The sequence below is a fragment of the Ceratotherium simum genome, chromosome 2 (assembly GCF_057802395.1).
Source record: "Ceratotherium simum simum isolate JZ-2026a chromosome 2, ASM5780239v1, whole genome shotgun sequence".
Lineage (NCBI taxonomy): Eukaryota > Metazoa > Chordata > Mammalia > Perissodactyla > Rhinocerotidae > Ceratotherium > Ceratotherium simum.
The window spans coordinates 62,864,410-62,887,500 of record NC_141901.1 but is presented as its reverse complement, the minus strand read 5'-3'; the positions used below and the strand labels follow the sequence as shown (position 1 = coordinate 62,887,500).

Sequence of the window (23,091 nt, the reverse complement as noted above, 5' to 3'; positions counted from 1 at the left end):
CCCATTTAAAGTGTACAATTCAACGTTTTTTAGTATATTATAAGATTTTTAAATTTTAGTAAGATGTATCTAACATAAAAACTTGCCAATTTAACCATTTTAAAGTATACAATTTAATTGCATAATTACATTTGCAATGTTTTGTAACCATCACCACTGTTTCCAAACTTTTTAATCAGCCCAAACAGAACCTCTGTAACCATTAATAATAAGTCCCCATTCTCCTCCTCTGCCAAGGCCTTGGTAACTTCTAACCTACTTTCTGTCTGTTAGAATCATACAATATTCTTCAAAATGCTAAACATAGAAGTACCACAAGACCAAGCAATTCCATTCCCCCAGATATATACCCAAAAGAACTGAAAGCTGGAACTTGATCGGACAGCTGTATACCAATATTCATTGCAGCATTCTTCACAACAGCCCAAAGGTGAAAACAACTCAAGTTTCCATCAATACATGAATAGATTAAAAAAATGTGGTATATACATACAATGGAATATTATTCAGTCATAAATAGGAATAGACTTCTGATACACACTGTGATGTGGATGACTTTCAAAACATTACACTACATAAAATAAACCAGACATAAAAGGACAAAATTGATTTTTTTAGACCCTCAAATTCCCTGGTTACAACTAAATATCTATTTAATTCACTAAGCAAGTCAAAATATGAATCATGTGTTGTTAAGCATTGCTATAAAAACAGACATTAGAATCCAGGTTACTGGGGGTCGGCCCCGTGGCTGAGCTGTTAAGTGCGCGCGCTTGGCTACTGGCGGCCCCGGTTCAGATCCTGGCGCGCACCGGCGCACCGCTTCTCCGGCCATGTTGAGGTGGCGTCCCACATACAGCAACTAGAAGGATGTGCAACTATGACATACAACTATCCACTGGGGCTTTGGGGAGAAAAAGGGAAAAAAAAAAGGAGGAGGATTGGCAATAGATGTTAGCTCAGGGCCGGTCTTCCTCAGCAAAAAGAGGAGGATTGGCATGGATGTTAGCTCAGGACTGATCTTCCTCAAAAAAAAAAAAAAAAAAAAGAATCCAGGTTACTCAATATATTTATATTCTATTGGCTTTCTATCTTTATTCAAAAATAAAAATATTCAAAGGAGGCCACGTGCCAGCCAATGTCTCACTGAGCATATATGAGACGTAGTCTTTACCTCAAGTACTTAGATTCTAATTAAGGAGGCTCTATATATGCCCCAATAAGTATGTGGGAGGCAGTATCTACATTTATATAGATGCACACAGCACTGTTTTGTTCAGAAGAAAAAGAGATCTCTTCTGGCTGAAAGTGAGAACCAATATTATTGATTTGAAAAGTTTCAGTTAGTTAAAAAAATAGAATTGCCACCAAATTTCAGAATATGTTGTTTTTTATAAATATACTGTCTCTGAGAGAACTTATTGAGAATGAAGATGAGCCTGATTTCCGAAGCATGAAATACCATCCCCACAATTTATCACATTCCACAAAGTAGAGAGTAACTTGCAACAGAGTATTGTTCTTTGAAAATTACAATTTCAACTAATATTTTTTTACAATTACTATCAGTCTGTTATAGAATGTACAAATGAATGTATGAGTGCTTGTGAGCAATGTACATCTAGTAATTTCCTTAGTTAATTAAATTTTAGGAGTATTGACTTCTATATGTACAAACATATGTGAACGGAGGTTTATAAAATTTGCCTCTTACAGTATAACAAATGTACTTGCTTTTAATATTAAAGACTCTGTCTACCTATTTCATCAAGCTTCTGAATGAAAATCAACATACAGTCCAGGAGAGTACACATTGTTCCAAATTATTTAAAAGAAAAAAACCTTTTATTTGTGGAAATCAGACATTTCAAAGGAATTGTTAACTTTATCAAATATGGTACTCTTTAGTTCAGCTTTGGAATATTTAAAAGAATCATAGTGGTATACAAGAACTTTTTTTTCCACTAGTCTTGCTTTCAAAGGCCATCTTTTTAGGCCAATAGGAACCTGATCATTCTTACTTTCCTCTTTTCTCTTATCATAAAACTAAGAAAATAATAACTATAATAGCTGCCATGTCCAGAGAGCCTAATATGTGCCAGTCACTGGGCTGAGTTCTTCACAGGCATTAACCCTCACAAACCTTGCAGGGCATATGTTCTTATCCTACTGTGCAGATGGAGGAATTGAAAACCAGAGGGTAAACTAAGGATACTCCTAAGGTCTGGGTAAATATCAAGCCTGGGCTCTCTCCACTTCACCACGATCATTGCTGTACCCCATAAATAAAAACTCTGCTAAAAAGAAACTTAAAACATAAATATACTAAAATTATCTTGAGCCAGTTAATTGATTCTTGATGTTTATGTTTGCTTTCAGTTAAACTCAATTCATGTTTCAGGGTATAAATTGCTCTGAAGGAGACTGTTTCTAAAAGCCACAGCATCTTATCTGCTTCTTTTATCTTATATTCTTGCTCTGAAACTACTAGCAAAAGTACAACTGAATAGGATCAAGACTCCAGGATAGACATAAACCCAGCTATGAAAGCTGTTTCTTCTGTGAAGAAAAAGATGCAGACCCATGGTGAGAGTCCCAACTGCAGATAGGAAAATAATACATAAAATGGACCACACTTTCCTTCTTTCCAAACTATCCAAGAACACAGGTTTGTCACATTTGTTCCTTCCTACTTTGAAATTAATATGATAAAAACACACTCCCTCTACAAGATTCAAAATAAGGGCTCTATTTTTAAAGCCTAACAAAGTTCCTTGTATAGACACATGATCTGAAATAATAGTTAACTCTTCAAAAAACAAAAAATAGAGACATATAATAAAGATTTCAGCTACTTTTTTTTCTAAAAAGGCATATCAGTTACAAAATGTAAAATTCAGTTAATGAAGTCTTAAAGTTTTTTCCTTTCAAGTAAACTAAACAAAAAATTAAGCCACTTTGAAATTCTGCCTGTTATTTGATCTCATAATCATAGCATTTAACAAATTTTCATAATATGTATTCTATGGTTTGATAAACACACACAAGTGAGGAAGTTTCTTCATATTTTATTAACTGAACTGCAACTGTTTAAAGATTAAAAGCAGTAATTTATTATGGCCTAACTTGATATATATAAAAAAGTGAAATTTCCATATTCAAAGCAATTCTTAAATGTCCTTAATATTTCAATTGTTTCTATGTTGCCAATACTGATGGCACAGATAACAATTAGCATTTCAAGTGTATCCAATTCAGCACAATATTTTGTTCAATAATATTTTTTTCTGCCCTTTATTGTATACCTGTAGGTTTTTTAAATGGGAGGACAGGATATCAGAGTCCAGTGCATTACTACAATAGCCATTTAACTGGTTTCCATGCCTTTTCTCATCAATCTGCATACCACAGCTTGAGTGAGCTTCTAAAGCTCCATGCCTCATGTCAATGTGCTGCTTAAATTCCTTCTGAGGACCCCACTAATTTCCAGATGGTATCCACATCCTTGCGTATAAATCTTGATGATCTGGACACACCCACTTATCCTCCCAGTTCCACCCCTACTGCATCTCAGTCCTTTTCTCTCATTATCCCTAACCCCTTCCTCACTCAGTGCTCTAGCCATACTGGACTGGGACCTCCCAGAACCCACCATGTTCTTTCTCTTGTCTCTGGGACGTTATGAATCCTACTCCCTCTGTCTGAAACCCTTAGCTCCACCTCACTTGAGGAATGTGTAGGATATAACTGATACGCAATCCCCTCAAGGAAGCAGTCCCTATCTCCCAAAGCACTTTTCACAGTGGGTTTTTTTGTGTGTGTGAGGAAGATCAGCCCTGAGCTAACATCCATGCCAATCCTCCTCTTTTTGCTGAGGAAGACCGGCTCTGAGCTAACATCTATTGCCAATCCTCCTCCTTTTTTTTCCCCAAAGCCCCAGTAGATAGTTGTATGTCATAGCTGCACATCCTTCTAGTTGCTGTATGTGGGACGCGGCCTCAGCATGGCCAGAGAAGTGGTGCGTTGGTTCGCGCCCGGGATCCAAACCCAGGCCGCCAGTAGCGGAGCACGCGCACTTAACCTCTAAGCCACGGGGCCGGCCCTCGCAGTGGGTTTTAATTATTTGCGTGTACTTAACTTTTTTCCCACACTAGAAGAGAACAGGTACATACACACACACACACGCACACATGGACTATATAAAATGTTGGTTGAATATGAAATACAATTGGGTGAAAATATATAGAAGCCACTTCCTCTGAAGTCCATAGGGCTCTGTTGACTTAAAAATTTTTGAGCTCCCAATGTGTCTTTTCTACTGTGTTCTGTTGATCTCTTGAACACCCTCACTCATTCATTGACCATCTGTCCCAGGTCTTTAGTCCTTTCTCCCTTGTTGCCTTCACTGTCCACATGGATTTCTGATCTAATATCTCCCAATGCTCTGACTGTTTCATCTCTAATTAATTCTTCCTCTAAACGTCTCCACGGACTCCTATGACCAGCAGTAAAGGGCAGCAGTGCATAGTTGTGAAGAGTCAGACCGATTCTGAACCTCACCTCTGCTACTTAGCTTTTGTGTGATTTGGACACATTACTTAACTGCTCTGTGCCTCAGTGTCCACATGTGTAAATGAGAATAATAAAAATAGTCACCTAAAAGAGTTTTTGTGAGAACTGAGTTGGTATTTGTAACAATACCTTTGAACAGTGGGTGGGAAAACAATGCCTATAGGTTAGACCTCCTTGCTGCCTATTTTTCTATGATACATGAGACAAGAATGGTTTTACATTTTTAAATGGTTGAAAAAAATTAAAAGAAGCATAACATTTTGTGACACATGAAAACTATATGAAATTTAAATTTCTGCATCCACAAATAAGGTTTTTATTGGAACATAGCCCCACCCATTCATTTATAGATGGTCCATATCTGCTTTTACACTACAATGACAGAGTTGGGTAGCTCTGACAGAGACTGTATGACCTACAAACGCTAAAATATCATCTACTATGTGGTCTTTTTAACCTGAGTCCTGAAAAATGGACAGAAGTTCATCAGTGAAGAGGAGGATGATAGAAATACCAAATATGGCAGTACAGATACAAGAGAGCACAGAGTTCAAGGAAATGAAAGTAGTTATACTTGCCTGACAAGACATCAACACAATAAATTTAGATGTCCAAATTCTCCCTGGGTGCACCATGGCTACAGAGGACCTCTTGAGAAAAATCACTTCACCATAAATTCACCGCCACACTAAATCCTATCCACTTCCTCAGCCCCAAATTTTATGCTCCAGCTAAAATAAACTTCTTTCAGCTTCTAAAATATACTGTTCCCTTTATTGGGGATGTTTTTTCAATCCTTCCTCAGTTCGCTAAGGATAATTGACTGATTTTTCAACTCTATCATTAGAACGTCCTGGAGAACTTTTAAAACATGGATGCCTGGGTCCTACTCCAATACTAATAACTAGGATGACTGGAGGGGGTCCAGGTATTCATATGTTTCGAAAGTTTCCCAGATGAGTCTAATGGGAAGCCAGGGTTGAAACCTGGTGGACTCAGACCTAATTAACCTTTTGATCTCAGCCAAAGCACGACTTCCCTCAGGAAATCATGACGTATCCCTCCCATACTGGGTTATGTGACCCTCTCATACCATCCCAAGTGCCCTATATTCCCCTTGGATAACTCCACACTCTATTTTGTTTGCTTGCTTAATTATCTCATTTTCATTCTAGGCTGTATGATCTCAGGCACAGCACATGTCTAAATTTTGCTCATGACTTCCCTGTTACATACACACACCACCTTATACATATTTTTTTCTCTCTTTCTCTGCTAAGCTTGTAATTTATTGTTTAATGTCTCCATCCCCTGATAGATTGTAAACCCTCTGACGCCAGCACTATTGACGTTCACTGCAGTATGCCCATGGCACAGCGGTTGACACATAGTAAACAATCAACAGAGGTATGTTTAATAAATGAATGAAAGAGCAGCTACATCCTGCCTCAGAGTTGAAGCTTCTTTCCCACCAATCTGAGAGGAAAATGAAAAGGGTTGGAAGTGACCTTTAAAAACAGCACCTTAAAGAGATTTCCAAGTCTTGTTGTTTCCATTTGATTCAGGTATGGCAAGAATACAGGGCTGAAGTGGCCTTTCTAAAGTAGATGCTTTACCCACTTCTACGGAGTCACTTATCCTTATTTTGTACTTCACATCACAGGCCATATATGAAATATATCATTATAAAGAGAAAGAAAAGTAAAATAAAACACAGAGTTATAAACCGTCTCCCACCAAGTCATGAAATGCTTTGCTGCTCTAGATAAGTATCAAAAAACCAGGAATGCTGCTGTGTTTACGGGGTAGTGGGATATAGGACTGACTAAAGAAAAAATGAGAGAGAAGTGACTATTTATTATAATTTAACCACCACCAAATCCTCTGCTATATTTCAAAATCACAAAAGCTTTTAATAAAGAGTCTAAAGCATAGGATTTGACAAGTGAATAGGCAACAATTAACAACTCAGTTTCTGCATTTGGAACTGCATAACTTATACCCCAAGTTTGGCATTTATTATCTGTACGACTTCGGGTAAGCTATTTATCCCTCTAAGACTTCGTTTCTTCAACTTAACCACATTTTGAAAACTAAATGAGATAAAGCATTTTAATCTCTGAGGATAATGTCTAACACATACCAAGCACTCAATAAAAATAATATGTAAATGCATTATTTCCTCAAAATACCTTTTGAACACCTCTATTAGTTCCAGTGAGCGCCACCCATGTTTCCCTGGAGTTATAATTCACTTGATTCCTGTCATCCACTTCCCCTGACTATCCTGAAATCTCTTTACAATAGAGTAGGAGACTGAACAGTTTTCTATCTCTCAAGATCCGTTAGACATCATCCGTGAAAATTAGGCAATGTTTAGCAATCTCTCCAGCACGTTCTTATGTTATCCTAGGTACATTCAACAGCTTAAGCAACCAAATGAGTCTCAAATCTATATTTTCATGGTCACTGCTCCATTACAACCCTGTAGCAGAACTTGACATAAATATACTGATATCATTAGCATTTTCCCTTTTAATAATTTTTTCTTTGCATTGCATAGACAATATAACTATAGCTTAAACACAGTAACCCTGATGTGAGTTAGTTACTAAAAGTTTTAAAAATTAATATTTTAGTGTCTTTCTTCTGATATTATTCCTTCATTTATTTCAAACACACATATGCTACATACCAGTCTTGTATTATCAAACAACATGAAGTATTAGAAAATAAAATGTTGACCTAAATTCTCCCATATTTAAAAAGGTATAGAAGTTTATCTTTAAATGACTATGTGGCACAAATAATATCAATAGAAATCACATAAATTTCCTATGTCCCAACACAACCCTTTTTAGCTGAAATTACCAGACTTTTTTCTGTATTCTGTATTCTAATCTTTGTAGCTAAAAAAAAAGTGCAAAATGGGAGAAATTAACTACTTGAAAACATGGGTAAACTGTAATTAAATGTATATAAGTCAGCCCTGGTGGTCTAGTGGTTTTAGCCAGCCCTGGTGGTCTAGTGGTTAGGAGCCAGTCAGGGGACCACACCACCCGTCTGTCGGTTGTCACACTGCGGCAGCTAAACGTTGCTGTGATGCTGAAAGCTATGCCTCCAGTATTTTAAATACCAGCAGGATCACTCATCGTGGACAGGGTTCAGCAGAGCTTCCAGGCTAAGACAGACTAGCAAGAAGGACCTGGCCACACACTTCTGAAAAAATTACCCATGAAAACCCTACAAATAGCAGCAGACTATTGTCTGATATAGCACCAGAAGGTGAGAGAATGGTGCAAAACCACCAGTCAGGGTTCCACTCTGCTGTACACAGGGTCACTAAGAATTGGAATTAACCCAATGACACTAACAAGCATACAAAATTGTAGTTATATAGTTTCCATTAAATACTCCTGGACGTGGAAGTGTTCCATAATGCTATCTAGAGTTCATTTTCCCCCAAGGGGTTCTATAATAAACTTAAATGTTTTGCCATGTTAAGCCTATGTTTAGAGAATATATTTCCCTACAGAAAAAAAATATGAACAAGATAAATACAAACATCTCAAGGCTCAAGTTTTTGATGGGCATCCTGGGAAAAAAATGGGTGTTTGATATTCATACAAAGAATAGCATCAAATTGACAATGACATAAACAAAGACAATATAAAACAGTAGCCTGGAGTTTCGGGAATTTTATAATTAATTTCATCAAGCTAAATCCCTAACAAGCCCATGGGTACTGCCATTTCAGAAAATAGAAAGCCAATGATCAAATGTAAATGCACTTCCTTACAATTCAATGAAAATACCAGTTTTAAAAAATCAGTTACACAGTGAAATTCAAAATTAGAAAGCTCAGGGGAAAAAAATACATAGTGAAATATTCTGAAGTGGAACTAACGGAGAACGTGTGACTCCCATCAAAATCAATTGTATTCACATCCCATTGTTTACTGTTTATTCTAATTCTGACCTATCCAGTGGTTGAGAGAAATCCATAAAACACAGGATCCTAGATTTAGGATTGATTAAGAACAATAAATAAATTTTCTTTCAATATCAGCATGTGTGTACATTTCCTTGACAATGTTTAATCTATAACTGCTTTCTAGGTCTTCAGCTGGGTATATTTACCATCTACTTTGTAAGTAACCACAAGTCCTACTTCGTTGCTCTGTTAAGCCAGGGAAATAAAGTACAAACTCCCATTTCCATTTCTACACAACTATAACCTCTTAAAACAACTGGATCAATGTGCATGGTATCCATCAAAAAAGTAAAAGGCTTTAGTATGTGGAATTTGGCTGTCATATTGACTACGTCTAAATATCTAAAATGAAGTGAAAAACTATGGGAATTATTTGGATAAACATGGCCTAGAAGCTGACCAAATAATTTACGGCAACATTTGCTCTCCAGAATTATCTAATTTTACATTTTGTATAAAATCTTAAAATAAAATCTCGATCTTTATTTAAATGTCATAACTTTTTGTACATGACAAATATTTGATTAGTACTGAGGATAAAAATAAATCAATAAATGAGTATAGGGAGGGTTGAGGAGGTAGATTTTAATATCCAATAAAGAAGACAAGAAAGTCCTTGGTAAGAAGATGACGTTTGAGCAAAGTCTGGAAAGGCAAAGGAGGCTTCCTTATGATATTTTTACAGAATCACATCCTAAGCAAAAGGAATAGCAACTGTAAAGAACCTAAGACAAGAGTTGGCCTGAGTTGTTGGAGGAAATGCAAGGAGACAAATATGTCTCCAGCAAAGCAAATAAAAGAGGTATAAGAGATGAGGTCAGAGAAGTAAGGGTGAGGAGACATTGAAGGCAGATTGTACAAGTCGTGTGAGGTCTTCAAGGAGTTTGGATTTTATTCCAAGTGAGATGGAAAACCACTGGAAGTTAAGGGGAGATAAGTAACATGACCCAACTAATTTTTCAGACCACTGTGGCTGCTGTGTTGAGAACAGAGTATAGGGGCACTGGAGAGGAATCAGAGAGCAGAGAGGAAGCAACTGCAATCCTTGAGATGTAAAATTTTATTAATTTTGTTATTTTGGACTGAGAAATGAAGTACTGGGTCAGATTCTGGATATATTCTGAAGACAGAGCAGACAGGAGTTGCTGATAGGTTGGATGTGGGATATAAGAGCAAAGGAGGCAAAGCTGACTCCAAGTCTTTTGGCTCAAACGTCATGACTGATTGTGTTGCCGTTACCTGAGAAGGGGAAGACTGTGAGAGGAACAGGTTTCAGGAGGGGAGTTCTGCGATTCCGTTTGGGGCATGCTAATTTTGAGATGACATCATAACGTAAATGCCATTGGAAATGGCTGAGTAGGCAGTTGAGTATATGAGTCTGTAGTTCAGGGAAGAGATCTGGGATAGAAAAAAAACTTTGGAAGTTGACAGCCTATCACTGTTATTTAAAGCTATAATTAACTTAATGACATGGTTATTTTAAAACTCTATTTGATGTAACTTCCCCTGAAAGAAATCTTTATGATTTAAAAATGCTTCTATTAAATATTTTGTTCTCTCAAATAATCAAAATAGAGATGTTGGTACAATATATTAATCCTCAGAAACAAAAATCACTATTTACAATTTACATTCTAAACATGCTATAATTTGGGTAATAAAAAGAACAATCACATAAGGTTTAGAGATGTTAGGCTACTTCTTTGTCTTATAAGAGATTTTATAAATGTGTACACACATTTGTTTAATATACTCCCTTATAAAATAGGAAGAGTATTCATTCATATATTTCTCAAGTCTACGATGGCCATAACTCTATATCAAGGTTGACTTAAATGCACTAATTATTGTTGAGAACCCCAGATGACTTTACAGTAGGTTGGCTATTCCAGAAAAAGCAACATGGCCCCAGTTACTGGTTATTTGTCAGAGGATCCAATGGTTACAATCAATAGAAACCACTCAGCATGGATAGATGTATGCACTGACCTGCCAACTTAGCAGCATCCTTGTACTTTTTAATTGGTCACACAATTCCACGCTATACAGAAAGTATATGTGGCCCCTGCCCACTTTCCTAGCCCCAGCACTCTCCTAGTAACACACATACTCCATGAGCATAACGACTGGCATACTGTCTTTGTAGTCACAGCACTGAACACAGTTATTGCACATAGAAGATAGTCATTTAATTTTCACAGTTATTGAATAGCCTCAATTCTTAACTTTCTTATATCATAAACGCTTATATAAACTGACAGTTGAAAGCAGAAATAATATCACAACTCTGAGGATGGTGAAGGAAAGAACAAACGCCAGTTGAGAGTGTGATATTTGAAAAGTATGACATTTCTGACTTAGGTTATTGAAGAGTAATGCATTAGAGCTGCAACCAACACCTTCACTTCATTCAACAAAGATTTATCAAATGCCTACTATGTGACAGGTATTGTCCCATGTGCTTGGGACACACTAAATAAAACAGATAAAGATACCTATCCTAATGATTTTAGTGTAACTAAAATATACAATGAAAAGTAATAGAATATAAAAAACAGAACTTTCTTCCAAAACAATTCTATAGCTACTGTTTATTAATCTTATTAAGCACTTGAAACTTTATATACTCCTTGGTTAAAGATGGTACGTCATAATATAATAACCATATATATACACATAATATTTAAATTGCTTTCTAACCTGAAGAATGAGTTTACTAAAATAATCATAAAGCAATAAATATAGGTAGGCTATCTTTCTAATAGTTTTTAAGCAAAATCAGACAATCCCTAATAGCATACAAAACTGAGATAAAAGGCTCAAAAATAAATATATGATAGAAACATTCTCAATTATTACTTTTACAGATTGACGTCATTCTTGGATTAAATTTTCTTGTTCACCAGTAGACAAGTGAAATGATGATTTATATTGCTGTTAAAGGAAAAATACCACTTCATATGATGTTTTTCTCTATCAGATTACTATCTTAATGCAAACTACAGTTTTAGAAGTAAAATAGTCAATCAGTAGCTTCAAATATTTAGAGGCATCTATAGAGAGAACGTGCAAAACTGTCTTCCAGATGAAGAAAGCCAGAGAGAAATCCCATTCACTTTCAGAGAAAGAGTAAAGAAAAAGGGAGGGGGGATCTAATTACTGCTAAAAGCACGACATGAGGAGGTCATTTCACACCACTCCAAGTTAACGAGATTTTAACCTTGTTCCAGTCTGCTGGGCAAAGTAAGAAGATAATTCACAATCTAAATAGTGACTATATCATATATTGTGTATTCTAGCATCTTGGTAGACACTGGGGACAAAAACAAAAACTAAAGCACAGTTATTACCCTCCAGCAACTCCTAGAGGAAGACTAACATACAAATGAGTAATTTTTAAAATAATTATATATACATACTTTGCAAACCATGTGTCTTTCAGTTACATTTCCCAATTGATTACATTCCAAAAAGCTTTTAGATAATCAAGTTTGACACTTTTATACTGAAGGTAATAAACATACTCCCACATATCAATCCCTCAAAGTGGAATAAGACCTGTTCCTTGCAATGGATCCTAATTAGAACAAGCAGCAATCTGTAAGTATCCTTGTTACTTAATGAAAGCAAGCCAATCCCAATCTGAACCATGAACGCCATCAGATACAGCTGTCAACTTCTCCTTAAATTTACCAAAGGAAACCAAGTAACATTTGCTAGCTTCCAGCAACTCCCCTTTGGGTTCTCCACCATCACTAGGGCTTAGCTTTGCCCACAAAATGGTAAGAATGATATGGCCTCCACCACTGAACTTTAGCGCAGGCTGAAGAGCTACTTGAATTATAACATCACATTTTGCCAAGGACCCTTTATATTTCTCCTTGGTGGCATTCAAGTTATTCACACAATTGACATGATGTTGACTGTAGTGCAGCTGTATACTTTGTGCATTAATGTTAGGCCCCAGGGCTCCATAATCATAAGATAAGATAAGGAGGCTGTGTAGAAGCATCAGAACACACAACAAAGTAAATGTGTTTATTATTAGCTTACTTCCAGGGCAATTGTCAGAATGAAATGAGATTCTATATGTAAAGTGTTTATAACAGAACCTGGTACATAATAAGCACATATTCAGTATTACCTCTTATTATATCTGACTGGAGAGATGAAGGAAAGCTGGAGATACGAGCTAAATTCTAAAGTATGAGGAGGTGTTTAGACAAGAAGGGAACAGATAGTCCAGGGAAAGAGAATAGTGCCTTCAAAGATAGGGGACAATATGGGCAAAAAGTTTAACACGGCTGAAATCCAGGGTAAATGGGATGGGGTTGCAGAAGGTGGTAAATGGCTGGTCAGGAGCCGAGATACACAGAGGGGCCACATCCTGAAGGGCACTCTACATCAGGCTAAGCCATTTAGACAATACATTTTATCTTCAAAACCAGTGAAGTATTTCAAAGACCCATCAGTGTTTAAAAAACGAATGACAGCGAGTAGTAAATTGCGCTCCTCTATTAGACTCTAGTCCGAAGAGAGAAGTCAAAGAAAATACCACTCCAATATTTCTGGCTCTTCTTTCTCTGCAGAGCTATCTAAGAGCGCAAAGTACGAAAGTGCACCAGAGTTTCTTATTAGCTTTGTCAGGAATAGCAACTGCTGCTCTTTCAGGCAGTCATCCTTTCGGGAAGTTGTACGTGCAAATCCGAGTGAGGAAGGAAAACCAACCACCTTATCCAGTCTAAGGTTCACTCCTTTAAGCCCGGATGTCAGTTTACCAGTCAGACAGAGGAAGGAAGCTTCCACTGACACTCTATGCGCTCAAGTTCTATGAATAGGGACCTTCATTTGCCTGTACAGTACAGGGCCATTCAAGAGCAATTAAATTTGGTTAAAATAAGAAAGAAATGCTTTTCAAGGAAAAAAAGAAGGTTTGACGGGATTGCAAAAGTTGATTGTGCTAAAGCACTTTTACACAGGTTTGTTTTAGTTCTCAATTGTCAATTCGTATTTAAGCTGGTCTCTTACTCTGAAATATGATAACCTTTCTTTTCTCTGAGTTCTTTCTCCTAAATTAATAGCACTGTCTCTAATTCCATGAGCAGCAAGCAAAGAGTTTATTTTACCAGATAACAGTAGGTCTGGTAATCAGCCAATGTCTAAAGAACCACTAGCCAAGTCAGTAGCAGGCCAGAGACTGCAACTGATAAATAGATATTACTCACTAAATCACTTTAAAATTGACTTTCACCTTCTCTACCAGCTAATATTATTCATGTTGAGGTCTGACACAACTGAAAGTAGAAAAAAAATTACTCACCTAGAAAAATAAAATTGTATTAGGGTTTTGAAGAAAGGAGAAATAAATATATTGGACGCATTGTAATATAGAAGGCAGCTTAAAAGGGAAAAAACAACTTTTAAGTTTTAAATTAAATTACAAGAGAAATTAGATGAAAAAAGTCCAATGTAGGGAAGTCAGGAGTATACCAAAAGCTACAATGAAAACTGCCTTTAAAGTTGACTCTTCAGTGAGAGAATTTAGGGAACACTGCAACTTTTTATAGCACCTGCTTACACCTCTCTTTCTTCTTTGCTAAGGAACAAAACTTCAATGGTCCAACAAAAAAAAGTTTGGTTTCCTCTCACCACTCCCAGCTCAGGTCACATTTCCCCAGTGTTAAACCAGGGAAGTGGAGGAGCGAGAGGAGAAACAAAGATCAGCTCGCAGCCCCCACTCTGCAGTTGCCTTGAATTCCTAATGATTACACCAACTGCCCTTAACGATTTCTCCAAAGGTAGGAAGGAAAGAAAAGCGTATTTGGGATACAATAGAACTCTGGTCTTTAAATACCAAAATATAATCACTAAAAATTATGTAAAATGATGGGGATGGCTCGGCATTTATAACATCCCATGTTTATACAAACTGTTAATCATGAGTATAAGTATTAGCTTCCAGAATATCTTCTTCAGGACCCTAAGGATTTGTACTGCTTTTCCCTAAAAACAGGAAAATTCTTCATGTGGTAGAAATACTAGCTCTTTTTGATTGAACTTCTAGAAATAAATGTAGAGAAATAAAATTGAATTCTTCGTTTCTTCCCTGAAATTGCACATGTGGCAGTAAAATTTGTCACAGTTACTGACAGCACAATCAATATCACGGTATCCCAGGAAGAGTGAGCTCTTCCTTGTGGATGAACTGTCCATCTATTCCCGAGGTAAAAGGTGTTTATGTGGTTTCAGATGCTTTGAGAATCCAAAAAAAGAATTTAATTACAATTTGCACTACTAAGTGCTCTCCTATTTTTTCCCAAAGTTGACCACTTGTTTGGAAAAAGATTCTCTCTTAAACAATTCATATCAAGTAATAATCGATTCATTATTTGACTTATTAATGAAAGTCATATTATTATATATATGATATATATCATTCAATCAATCTAAAATCAACATGAAAAGCATAGAAATTTGACATTACTTGACTTATTTAAAATAAATATATGATTTTCTTAGCTTCTTGAAAACTCAAAGTTGGGCCTGGTCCTCCATTAACTATCTTAGAGGATAGAAAACTATGATCTTAATCCAGCAACAAGGGTATACAAAAAATATTTTACAAACTCTTATGCTTTCTACTATGATACAGATAATCTTATAGACTATTAGGTATATTAACAATACAAATGATCAAAAATTAATTTCTCCAAACTCAGGCAATTAAGGAATTTTTAAATGCATTCTATAACTCAATATGTTATCTGATTTTCTTTAAATCTGTCATTTTTACTTAATCCATCTTCCCCCTAATCTAAACTGCAGCACATATATATTTAAGTAATATTTCGTCATTCCATAAAGTCTCAGACTACTATTATTTAAAGATAATGATTTTTATCATTATTACAGATCTTCACCTTACTCATTCAGGAAAATCTTGAATATTATAAGGATATGTTTTGTTTTTGTGAGAAAGAATATTCAACTAACAACTTTTCTGTGCCTTAGTTTCCTCATTTGTAAAGTGAGAAGGTAGTATAGAGAAGCAATTTCTATCTGTAGCATTCTCTTAAAAAAATCTCATCTAAACATCTTTTCTTTCTTTGAAAAATTCAGCTTTTTATTACACACTGTCAACCAAGTTTGAGTCCATTCGTTATCATTAAATAGGCAGCGCTTCAATAAACTAACCAGAGTGAAGAGAATATGTCTCAGAAAAGAAACAAATTTTTAGAAAAGAAAGGTGGCCACTTAGATGTTTTGTCAGATAGGAATCCTACGCACAAAACTGAAAAAGGCCTCATGCTTGCCTTGCTGTATTTTAGGGATAACTCAACTTGAATAATGTGCTCCTTCTATTTTAATCAAAAATTGAGGCTAACACAGAACCTAAAATATTAATAAATATATTGTAAGCTATCATACTATCTAGATATATATATTTCTCATTTTGCAACTTCATAATTTTGTTTCAAACTATGAGAATACTTCTTAGTACAAAGTAGACTCTTGGTTAAGTATTAGTTATGAAGTAAATTGTCACTTTAATATATTAATAAACTTAATTTGAAAACTAATAAACAATTGCATGAAAGTGTTTATAAATAACTGAACATTTATGTGCCACCTAGACTGAGGCTATCTATATGAAACATGTGGGAAGATCCTTCTCAAAGATACCTATTCTTCTTTATTGTTTCTCTATTACAGACTTTGCTAATTTTGATTTGAAAAAACAAACGGAAAGACACAATATTCATAATCTTATCTAACATTTGTTACCAGAAGCATATCTCATTAAGTAATCACAGGGACAAACTTGATGTCTTTGGGAAGTTGGATTAGCACATACTCTGGAAGTCAGCACCATTTCACCTGCTGATCCCGGGCACTCAAAACAACACTCCAGCAGGGCTCTCTACAATTGCTGACAGGCTCTGAAAGTTCTCCATAAAATTAATCAACTGTTTGCAATACACCACCACCAAAGGTTGAGTACCATTTTAATTAGTAAAAAATGATTCAATTAGATATTTGTTTTCCTCATACCCAACTATAGCTTAACTCTTACTTAAAACTCTTAAAACCATCTATCTTAACACAATCACAGTGCCGCTACTATAAATTCCAGGTAAATCTCAGGTTCTATCTACAATAAGTAATGGACTAATTGTGTAGTCACTGCAAATTCCAGGTAAATCTCAGGTCCTATCTATATTAAGTAACGAACTAAATTGACAAAGAAACCCATAAATTCTTGAGATAAAACATTTGTTAATGATAGACAAGTATATGAAACACGAAATTGAAGTTAATGCAAATGAATATATTATAAAAATAAAACGCTAAATCATAATAAATGCTAAAAATTTTGAATAAGTATGTCAAAAATTATCAAGTTATAGGGTTTGGATTTGCAAAGTAAAATATGACTCTGTGTGACATAAATTTTCTTTTAATCCATTCACTCAAAGAACTTTTCTCTGCAAGGTAGATGCTTCAGGATCCTAACTACAGTTTCATTAGAGTCTAACTTACTATGAACCAAAACTTTTTAAGGCTTTAATGTTTTTAATCCAAGAAATATAAATTTTAGATGAAAATAGGCATTTTAAATTATCTTTTGGTTTAGTAACCAAATCACACCACTGCATCTCAGTGAAATCAATAAATTATAGTATAATGCTAGTGTATAATTTAGAAACTGGAATAAAATCCTACTCAGGGTTACTTCAGTTGCAAATCTAAAGGCTAGTATGAGAACTAGACACTGGGTTTATTTTTCCCTTGAGTGATGATTCAGACCAATGTTTCCTTGTAAAGCAAATATACTATTATTTCCTTTTTGAAATTTATTAGGTGGCAAGAATGTCTACAAGAGTAGGTTTAAGTAAATATGTAGCTTCCCACTAAGACATAAGCACCCAGCACCTTGGTGTAACAAATACCAAATCTTACAATATGAACATCCAACAGTCATCTAACTTTCAAGACATTTCATCAGAAATGACAATCAGAAACAACATATGGTCCTTAAACTTTGCTATTTGTCATATTACTTAGCTTTATAATAATAGGAAAGGTTCTTTTTCCTCCTTTTATTTGGTGTAGTACTGAGATGTCTGTTTAAAAGTGTTTAAATGTGGCTAGACCGAAAAGAGAAAACTGTACACTACAAGTGTAAAAATGCGATCTTTGTGATATCCTCAGAGATTTAAGGAAGGTCTAATGTGGAAAAGGAACGTAAATATCTTCAGTGAAATAATCCCTGAATGCCTATTAATGGGATCTCTTGAGTTTATATTTCATCTGTCTTCATTAAAGAAAGTCTGTTTCTATATTTTTAAATAAATAGCTGCCATTATGATACTTTTGTCCCCACGTGTGTGTGACAAACTGAAAAATAAATGGTATATCTGTCCTTCCTAAATCCAGTGTCCTTTTCCATCATCACTGTAGTGAGAAGGATTTTAAGAGGCCTCGTTTACTAAGGCAGATGCTTGAATTCCAAATAATAAAGAAAACCAGCAGAGGGCAGAACTGCCGACAGAACTGACCAATACAGCTGATGGCCAGGTACCAGAGGTAAAATGCAACTTTTGATGGATTCCACTTTCAAAGGATCTACTGTCTATCCCTGAAAATGAATGAATTAATCAACATAATTAGCATAACTTACTTCAAAATTCAAATACAGTCCTAATGAGGCTCTGACTATCCACCAGGAAAAGTCACACAGAGGAATAATCCAGCGTCGCCTGCTCCTCAGGAAAGTGAGCACCACTAAGATTGGGGAAGGAAGACAGACCTGGTTTCGCAAAGTTCGGCCTCCGGGAGCGCCAACTCCCATTAGGGAGAACTCAGATCTTGGCGTCTAGCAGGGCCAGACTCAGGTTTCTGCTAAAGCCTGCGCATTTAGGGTTGACAATTTCTTTCTCTCTCAGCCAATCCTCGCCACCCTGCTTCCTACCCCCCACTTCTCTCTGCACTGCTGACAAAGCTTGCTTTTCTACCCTAAGCTGTTTGGGCTCCCTCCACTCCAAAGGCGTTCTCCCGCCAGCCGTGTCTACAGCACCTAACGGACCGCTCCAGCCAGATGCCTTTGCGGGAAAGGGCGGGGGAGAGGGAAGGAGGAGGCGGAGGGGAGGAGTGAAGTCGCTCTCCCTCCTTGGGTACTGACAGGGCTGCAGTCTTCAGAGCAGGTCTGGTCATTGAATATTTGGTGGTGCCACGTAGGAACTTTTCCTTACCTCTCTCCTCCCACCCCACCCCACGCCCCCTCCCCTTCCCTCTCAATCCCTATTCCTCCGCCCCCACCCCATTTGCTTGGCGAGTTTCATCATTCTCCAAGAGAACTGCACGTCCAACCTGCAAGAAAGGCGGGGTGGGGGTGGGGTGGGGGTGTCATAGTGGGGAGGAGGGGACTGAAATTCAGGGAAAAGTGTTCTATCTTCAACTCTTTCCTTATAATCTGCCAATTTTTTTCCACTTAAAATCTCTTCAAAATGCCACACACACACACAGTGTTCTCAGTCTTCTAGATTCATCCCCCTTGCTTTCTCTTATATCCTTAAAAGTAAAACAGCCTGTTTCTCACTTTGTTCCAGACAAAGAACTTTATCAAGGTTCACTTTATACTCTGTCTCTATATTTTCTCCTCAGCTCACCCTTAAAAAGATATTTCCATTAGTTAGAGTCTGAAGAAATCAGAAGATGTGTTCAAAGCGCAGTCTAAGGACTGTTCTTCAAACAAAAGCTTTGTACAACTGCCCTTGTGTTCAAGGTAATATTTTTCCTCTTTTCAAAGACTCCGGAAAGTGGTGAAGGGCACTTCAGTAGGCTGTGTGCCTGACAGATCTTTTTTCCTGCTATCTCTTCTCCCATTACTGTCCCACCTACATCCATCTCTCTCTCCAGTCTTCACTTCCAATCTGGTGGCAACTACAAGCTGGATTTTATTTAAGAGAATTGTTTTTTTGGGGGGGTGGGGAGGGTAAGAGGGGGAGGGGCACAGAATGAGAAAGACCCACGACAATCTCCCACCCCCCCCAAACCATTTTTTCTTACCTCCTCTGACCTCTCTAGCCTGGAAGAGGAAAGTCAATGCGAGGGTTGTTATGGTGAAATCCCAGAGCCACCGTTTCGTTTTCCACCTAGAGGACCACCGCTCCATCTCCGAGCCCCGCACTCACAACTGTGAACTCAACCCAAGAAATTGCGATTGCAGACCAACTTCTTCCCTTCCAAGGTATCGTCGGGGATGTTTGCTACACAGCCATTGGGGAGGGAGAGGGGGAGAAGTCAAAGGGCTTTTTCTTTTAAATTTGATGGTTTGCTTCCTTCCTGTCTCTCGCCCCCTCCTCTCCCTCTCGATTGGCCCCGCCGGCCGGGACCCTCCGATCCGTCCTCTGCGGGGCCCTGCCTTCAGACTGAAGGCAGATGAGGGGCTTCAACCAAAAATCTGAGAGGACTGCGTCCCCCTAAAGGCTTCATGCCGTCAGTGGGCCGGACGAGAGCCTCTGGGCAGCCCCCTCCTCCGCCCACTCCCCTCCCGCGCCCCCCTTACCCCCGGCGAAACTGACAAGCCGGCTGAGGGTCAGACCCAATCACACGCCTCGCCGGCAGCCCCGAGCCCGCCCCCCGTCTCCCTCTGCCCAAGAATCAGGACTCCGGGCAAGCCCAGCCCACCAACCATCCCCCGTCTCCCACTCCTCTCCTCCCTCCTCTCCTGCCCAAATCCCCGAGAAAAAATGGGAGGGAGTTACGGGGGACGCGTGCTTGGCTCCAGGACTTTGGGAATGAAAGGAATTGCAGGAGAGCCCCGGAGCCCACAGAGTTTTCAAGGAGCTTCTGTATTCAATAAAAACAGCTACTTGTCTGCTTGCACCCGTCTGTTAGCCGCTCGTTCGTCGGCGGGGGAGGGGAGGAGCCCAGCGTCTGATCTGCCACACCGCTGGAGTTCTGGGCTGGCAGCCGTAACCTTATCCTTGTGCAAAAATCTGCTTCTTACAGCAGACGTGGAACCAGAGGACTTATTGCTTTGGCTGCTCCGAAGTTGTTGTTGTTTTTTAACCGAGAATTACAAGAAAGGGATGAAGGTGAGATGGAAGGACCCAAAAGGTCAAAACCCATGATCTTATAGGGAAGCTCTCCTTCGAGATGTGAAACTGACAGATTTCTCTCTTAAATGTTTAAATTCTGCACTAGCTTCATTGAGAGGCTCGTCTCTTAAAGAGCTGAACTGTACTCTGAGGCAGGAGGAGAAAGAAATGTATGGGAGCTGACAGACATTAAGGGGGTGAGTAATTTAATTTTCCAGCTGATTCTGTCCTGATCCCTGATGAGGGGGCACAGGGGGAGGAGAAATGACAAGGAAAGCAGCTAGCAGAGATCCCCCAGCGTCTCTAGGCCCACAGCTCCTCATAAAGGGCCCCTGGAGCTGAAAACATGGTCACTCCACAGTGAAAATATTGAAAAGGAGCAGGTTTCTAAATTCCTTCTACTTACCCCTCCTCAAAGGAATCCATTTAAACCTGGAATATAGATTCCCTGGTCGTTTGTTCCACATTTAAATTATTTCCTCCTATTGGCTCATTTTTGTTCCTTAATATTTCCTAAGATGTCTCTCAAAAACTTTCTGGAACAGAGCCCAACAAGGTGCCAGCATACATTAGGCACTCAACAGAGATGTGTGGAGTGAATGAATACATTTTTCTGTTGCCAAAGACTGGAAGCTTTGGTCAGGACCTATGCTGAGTTTTTAAGATATTTCAGTGCTTAATGGTTCTCAACTAAGTTTATGAGGCACATATGTCCACTAATCTTTAGGAACCTAGTTTTATATTAGTTATCAAAATATATCTCATGACCCATCAGATTAATCAGATATTCTATTTACGTGGTTTAAGAGTTGGAAGGAAGGTGTTCAGAGACTAGATTGAGGCCCAAGATGGAATTGTTTAACAACATATATAGGAGGCCTAGAAAATGAGGGAAGCAACAAAAAAATACCTTCAACATGACTGTCACTCTCTGTGACAAAGAGCCATTCCCATAACGAGAAGTTTACCTCTTAGATAACAGGTAAAAAATATATATATATATTAGTAACTCTGTTGGCAGAGTATTTAGTATGCCTTATATCAGCTGCAGAAAAGTATCGCCAACTAGCTTTTCAGATTACAACCTCAAGTTGTTAATATAATTTAATAAAATAATTAAATATTATATTGTGTTTGAATGTGGAATGTACAATTACAAATTTAGAACCTTCCAGTGGAAATACAGATCAATTTACTACCTTCATTATCCTTCATCTTCTCAAAATGAAAAATTTGTGTGTATTTTCAGTTTCCAAACTTTTTTAAAACCTTATTTTTTGTCCAATTCTTTGTATATTTTTAAACTCATTTTATAGGCCTTCTCTTAAATGTAAACTAGCGAAATTAATACAAAGTGTAGAAATACACATTTGTAAGGCTGCCAGAATCCTAAATCAACTCAATGACTAGAGAGAGTTACAGTGCTTGCAGCAACATGCAGAAATAGTGTTCCAAATCGTTTCTCCTAGCTCTCCTGATTTATTGAGAATTCCATGGCCTGATACTGTTTTGGAAGGTGAGAAATGATGCAGTCAGTCTAGCAAGCCCCACCTTCTGGTCACATCTCAGGCCTTCTCACTGTCGTGAAAGGGTCCTTTCAGGCAAAGTGTTTTGGGTGGATAGAGTTATTACCACCTTATGCTCTCTGTACTCTGTGGTCTGAATTCCTCTGGCCCCTGCCCAGCCAGGCATAACCTGGGTCTGAATTAGTGTCTCTGGAAGGAAATATAGCAGATTCATAGTAAAGAATAATTAATTATGCCTAACCCCTGTAGCCTGTAGCTAGCTGCCAGATCTAGAGTCTCCCGAGTACGTGCCCATGGATTTACAGGAGATGAAATCAGCAAAAGGAAGGATAATCTAAACAATAAAGGGAGCAGAGGGAAACTGGAAGAGACCCACCTCCACTAGCTTCAACTTCACACGGGATAACTTCCTGTGGCACTGTTTCATAGGCCACCTTTTAGCCAGTCCTTGCTAAATGTTTATACATAGATTTAAAATGTAATAGAATATGACAGTTTTCCTGATATAGGTCTTTACTTTGAAGCACAATTGTTGTATGATATTTACTATTTTGTCACATTAAAAAACAGTGTTTAAAAATATTTGTTCAACTTCTTTGTAGAATTTGTTCTGGTGGCATGTCTTTCAAGATGGAAACAATTTAGAGAAAAAATAGTCACTTCCTTTGTAGCAGTATTTGAAATTCACCGTTTTGGCCATCTTGCCTTGTCAGAGAAACTGAGATAATAATTTGATAATTGATTGGGAGGTCAGGTTAGGGGAACTGAAATGTTCTAGGCAATCATCAGAGTACATGCAGCTGTATAAACATGGTGAAGAACTCATAGATCTCCCTTAACATCTTCACGAATCTCTAGGAATCAAGGGATCCAGGTTCAGAACCAATGTTTTAAA

General features: G+C 37.7%; 1 protein-coding gene, 1 long non-coding RNA gene and 1 pseudogene across 3 annotated transcripts in view; 1 reads left to right on the top strand and 2 right to left on the bottom strand.

Annotated features, from left to right (window-relative positions):
* Positions 1-20,065, bottom strand: part of COL11A1 (collagen type XI alpha 1 chain) — a 207,612-nt gene extending 187,547 nt beyond the window's left edge. For both annotated transcript variants that reach the window (XM_087446492.1, XM_004420763.3), the window contains exon 1: positions 19,637-20,065. In XM_087446492.1, coding sequence (XP_087302618.1) covers positions 19,637-19,742 — 106 coding nt within the window. In that variant the 5' untranslated portion in view covers positions 19,743-20,065. The remainder of the gene's footprint in view (positions 1-19,636) is intronic.
* The window catches only part of LOC147918033 (uncharacterized), a 1,004,068-nt gene that overhangs the window by 313,743 nt on the left and 667,234 nt on the right, over positions 1-23,091 (top strand). The gene's annotated exons all lie outside the window — the stretch shown is intronic.
* Positions 8,828-18,419, bottom strand: LOC106800264 (superoxide dismutase [Mn], mitochondrial pseudogene; annotated as a pseudogene).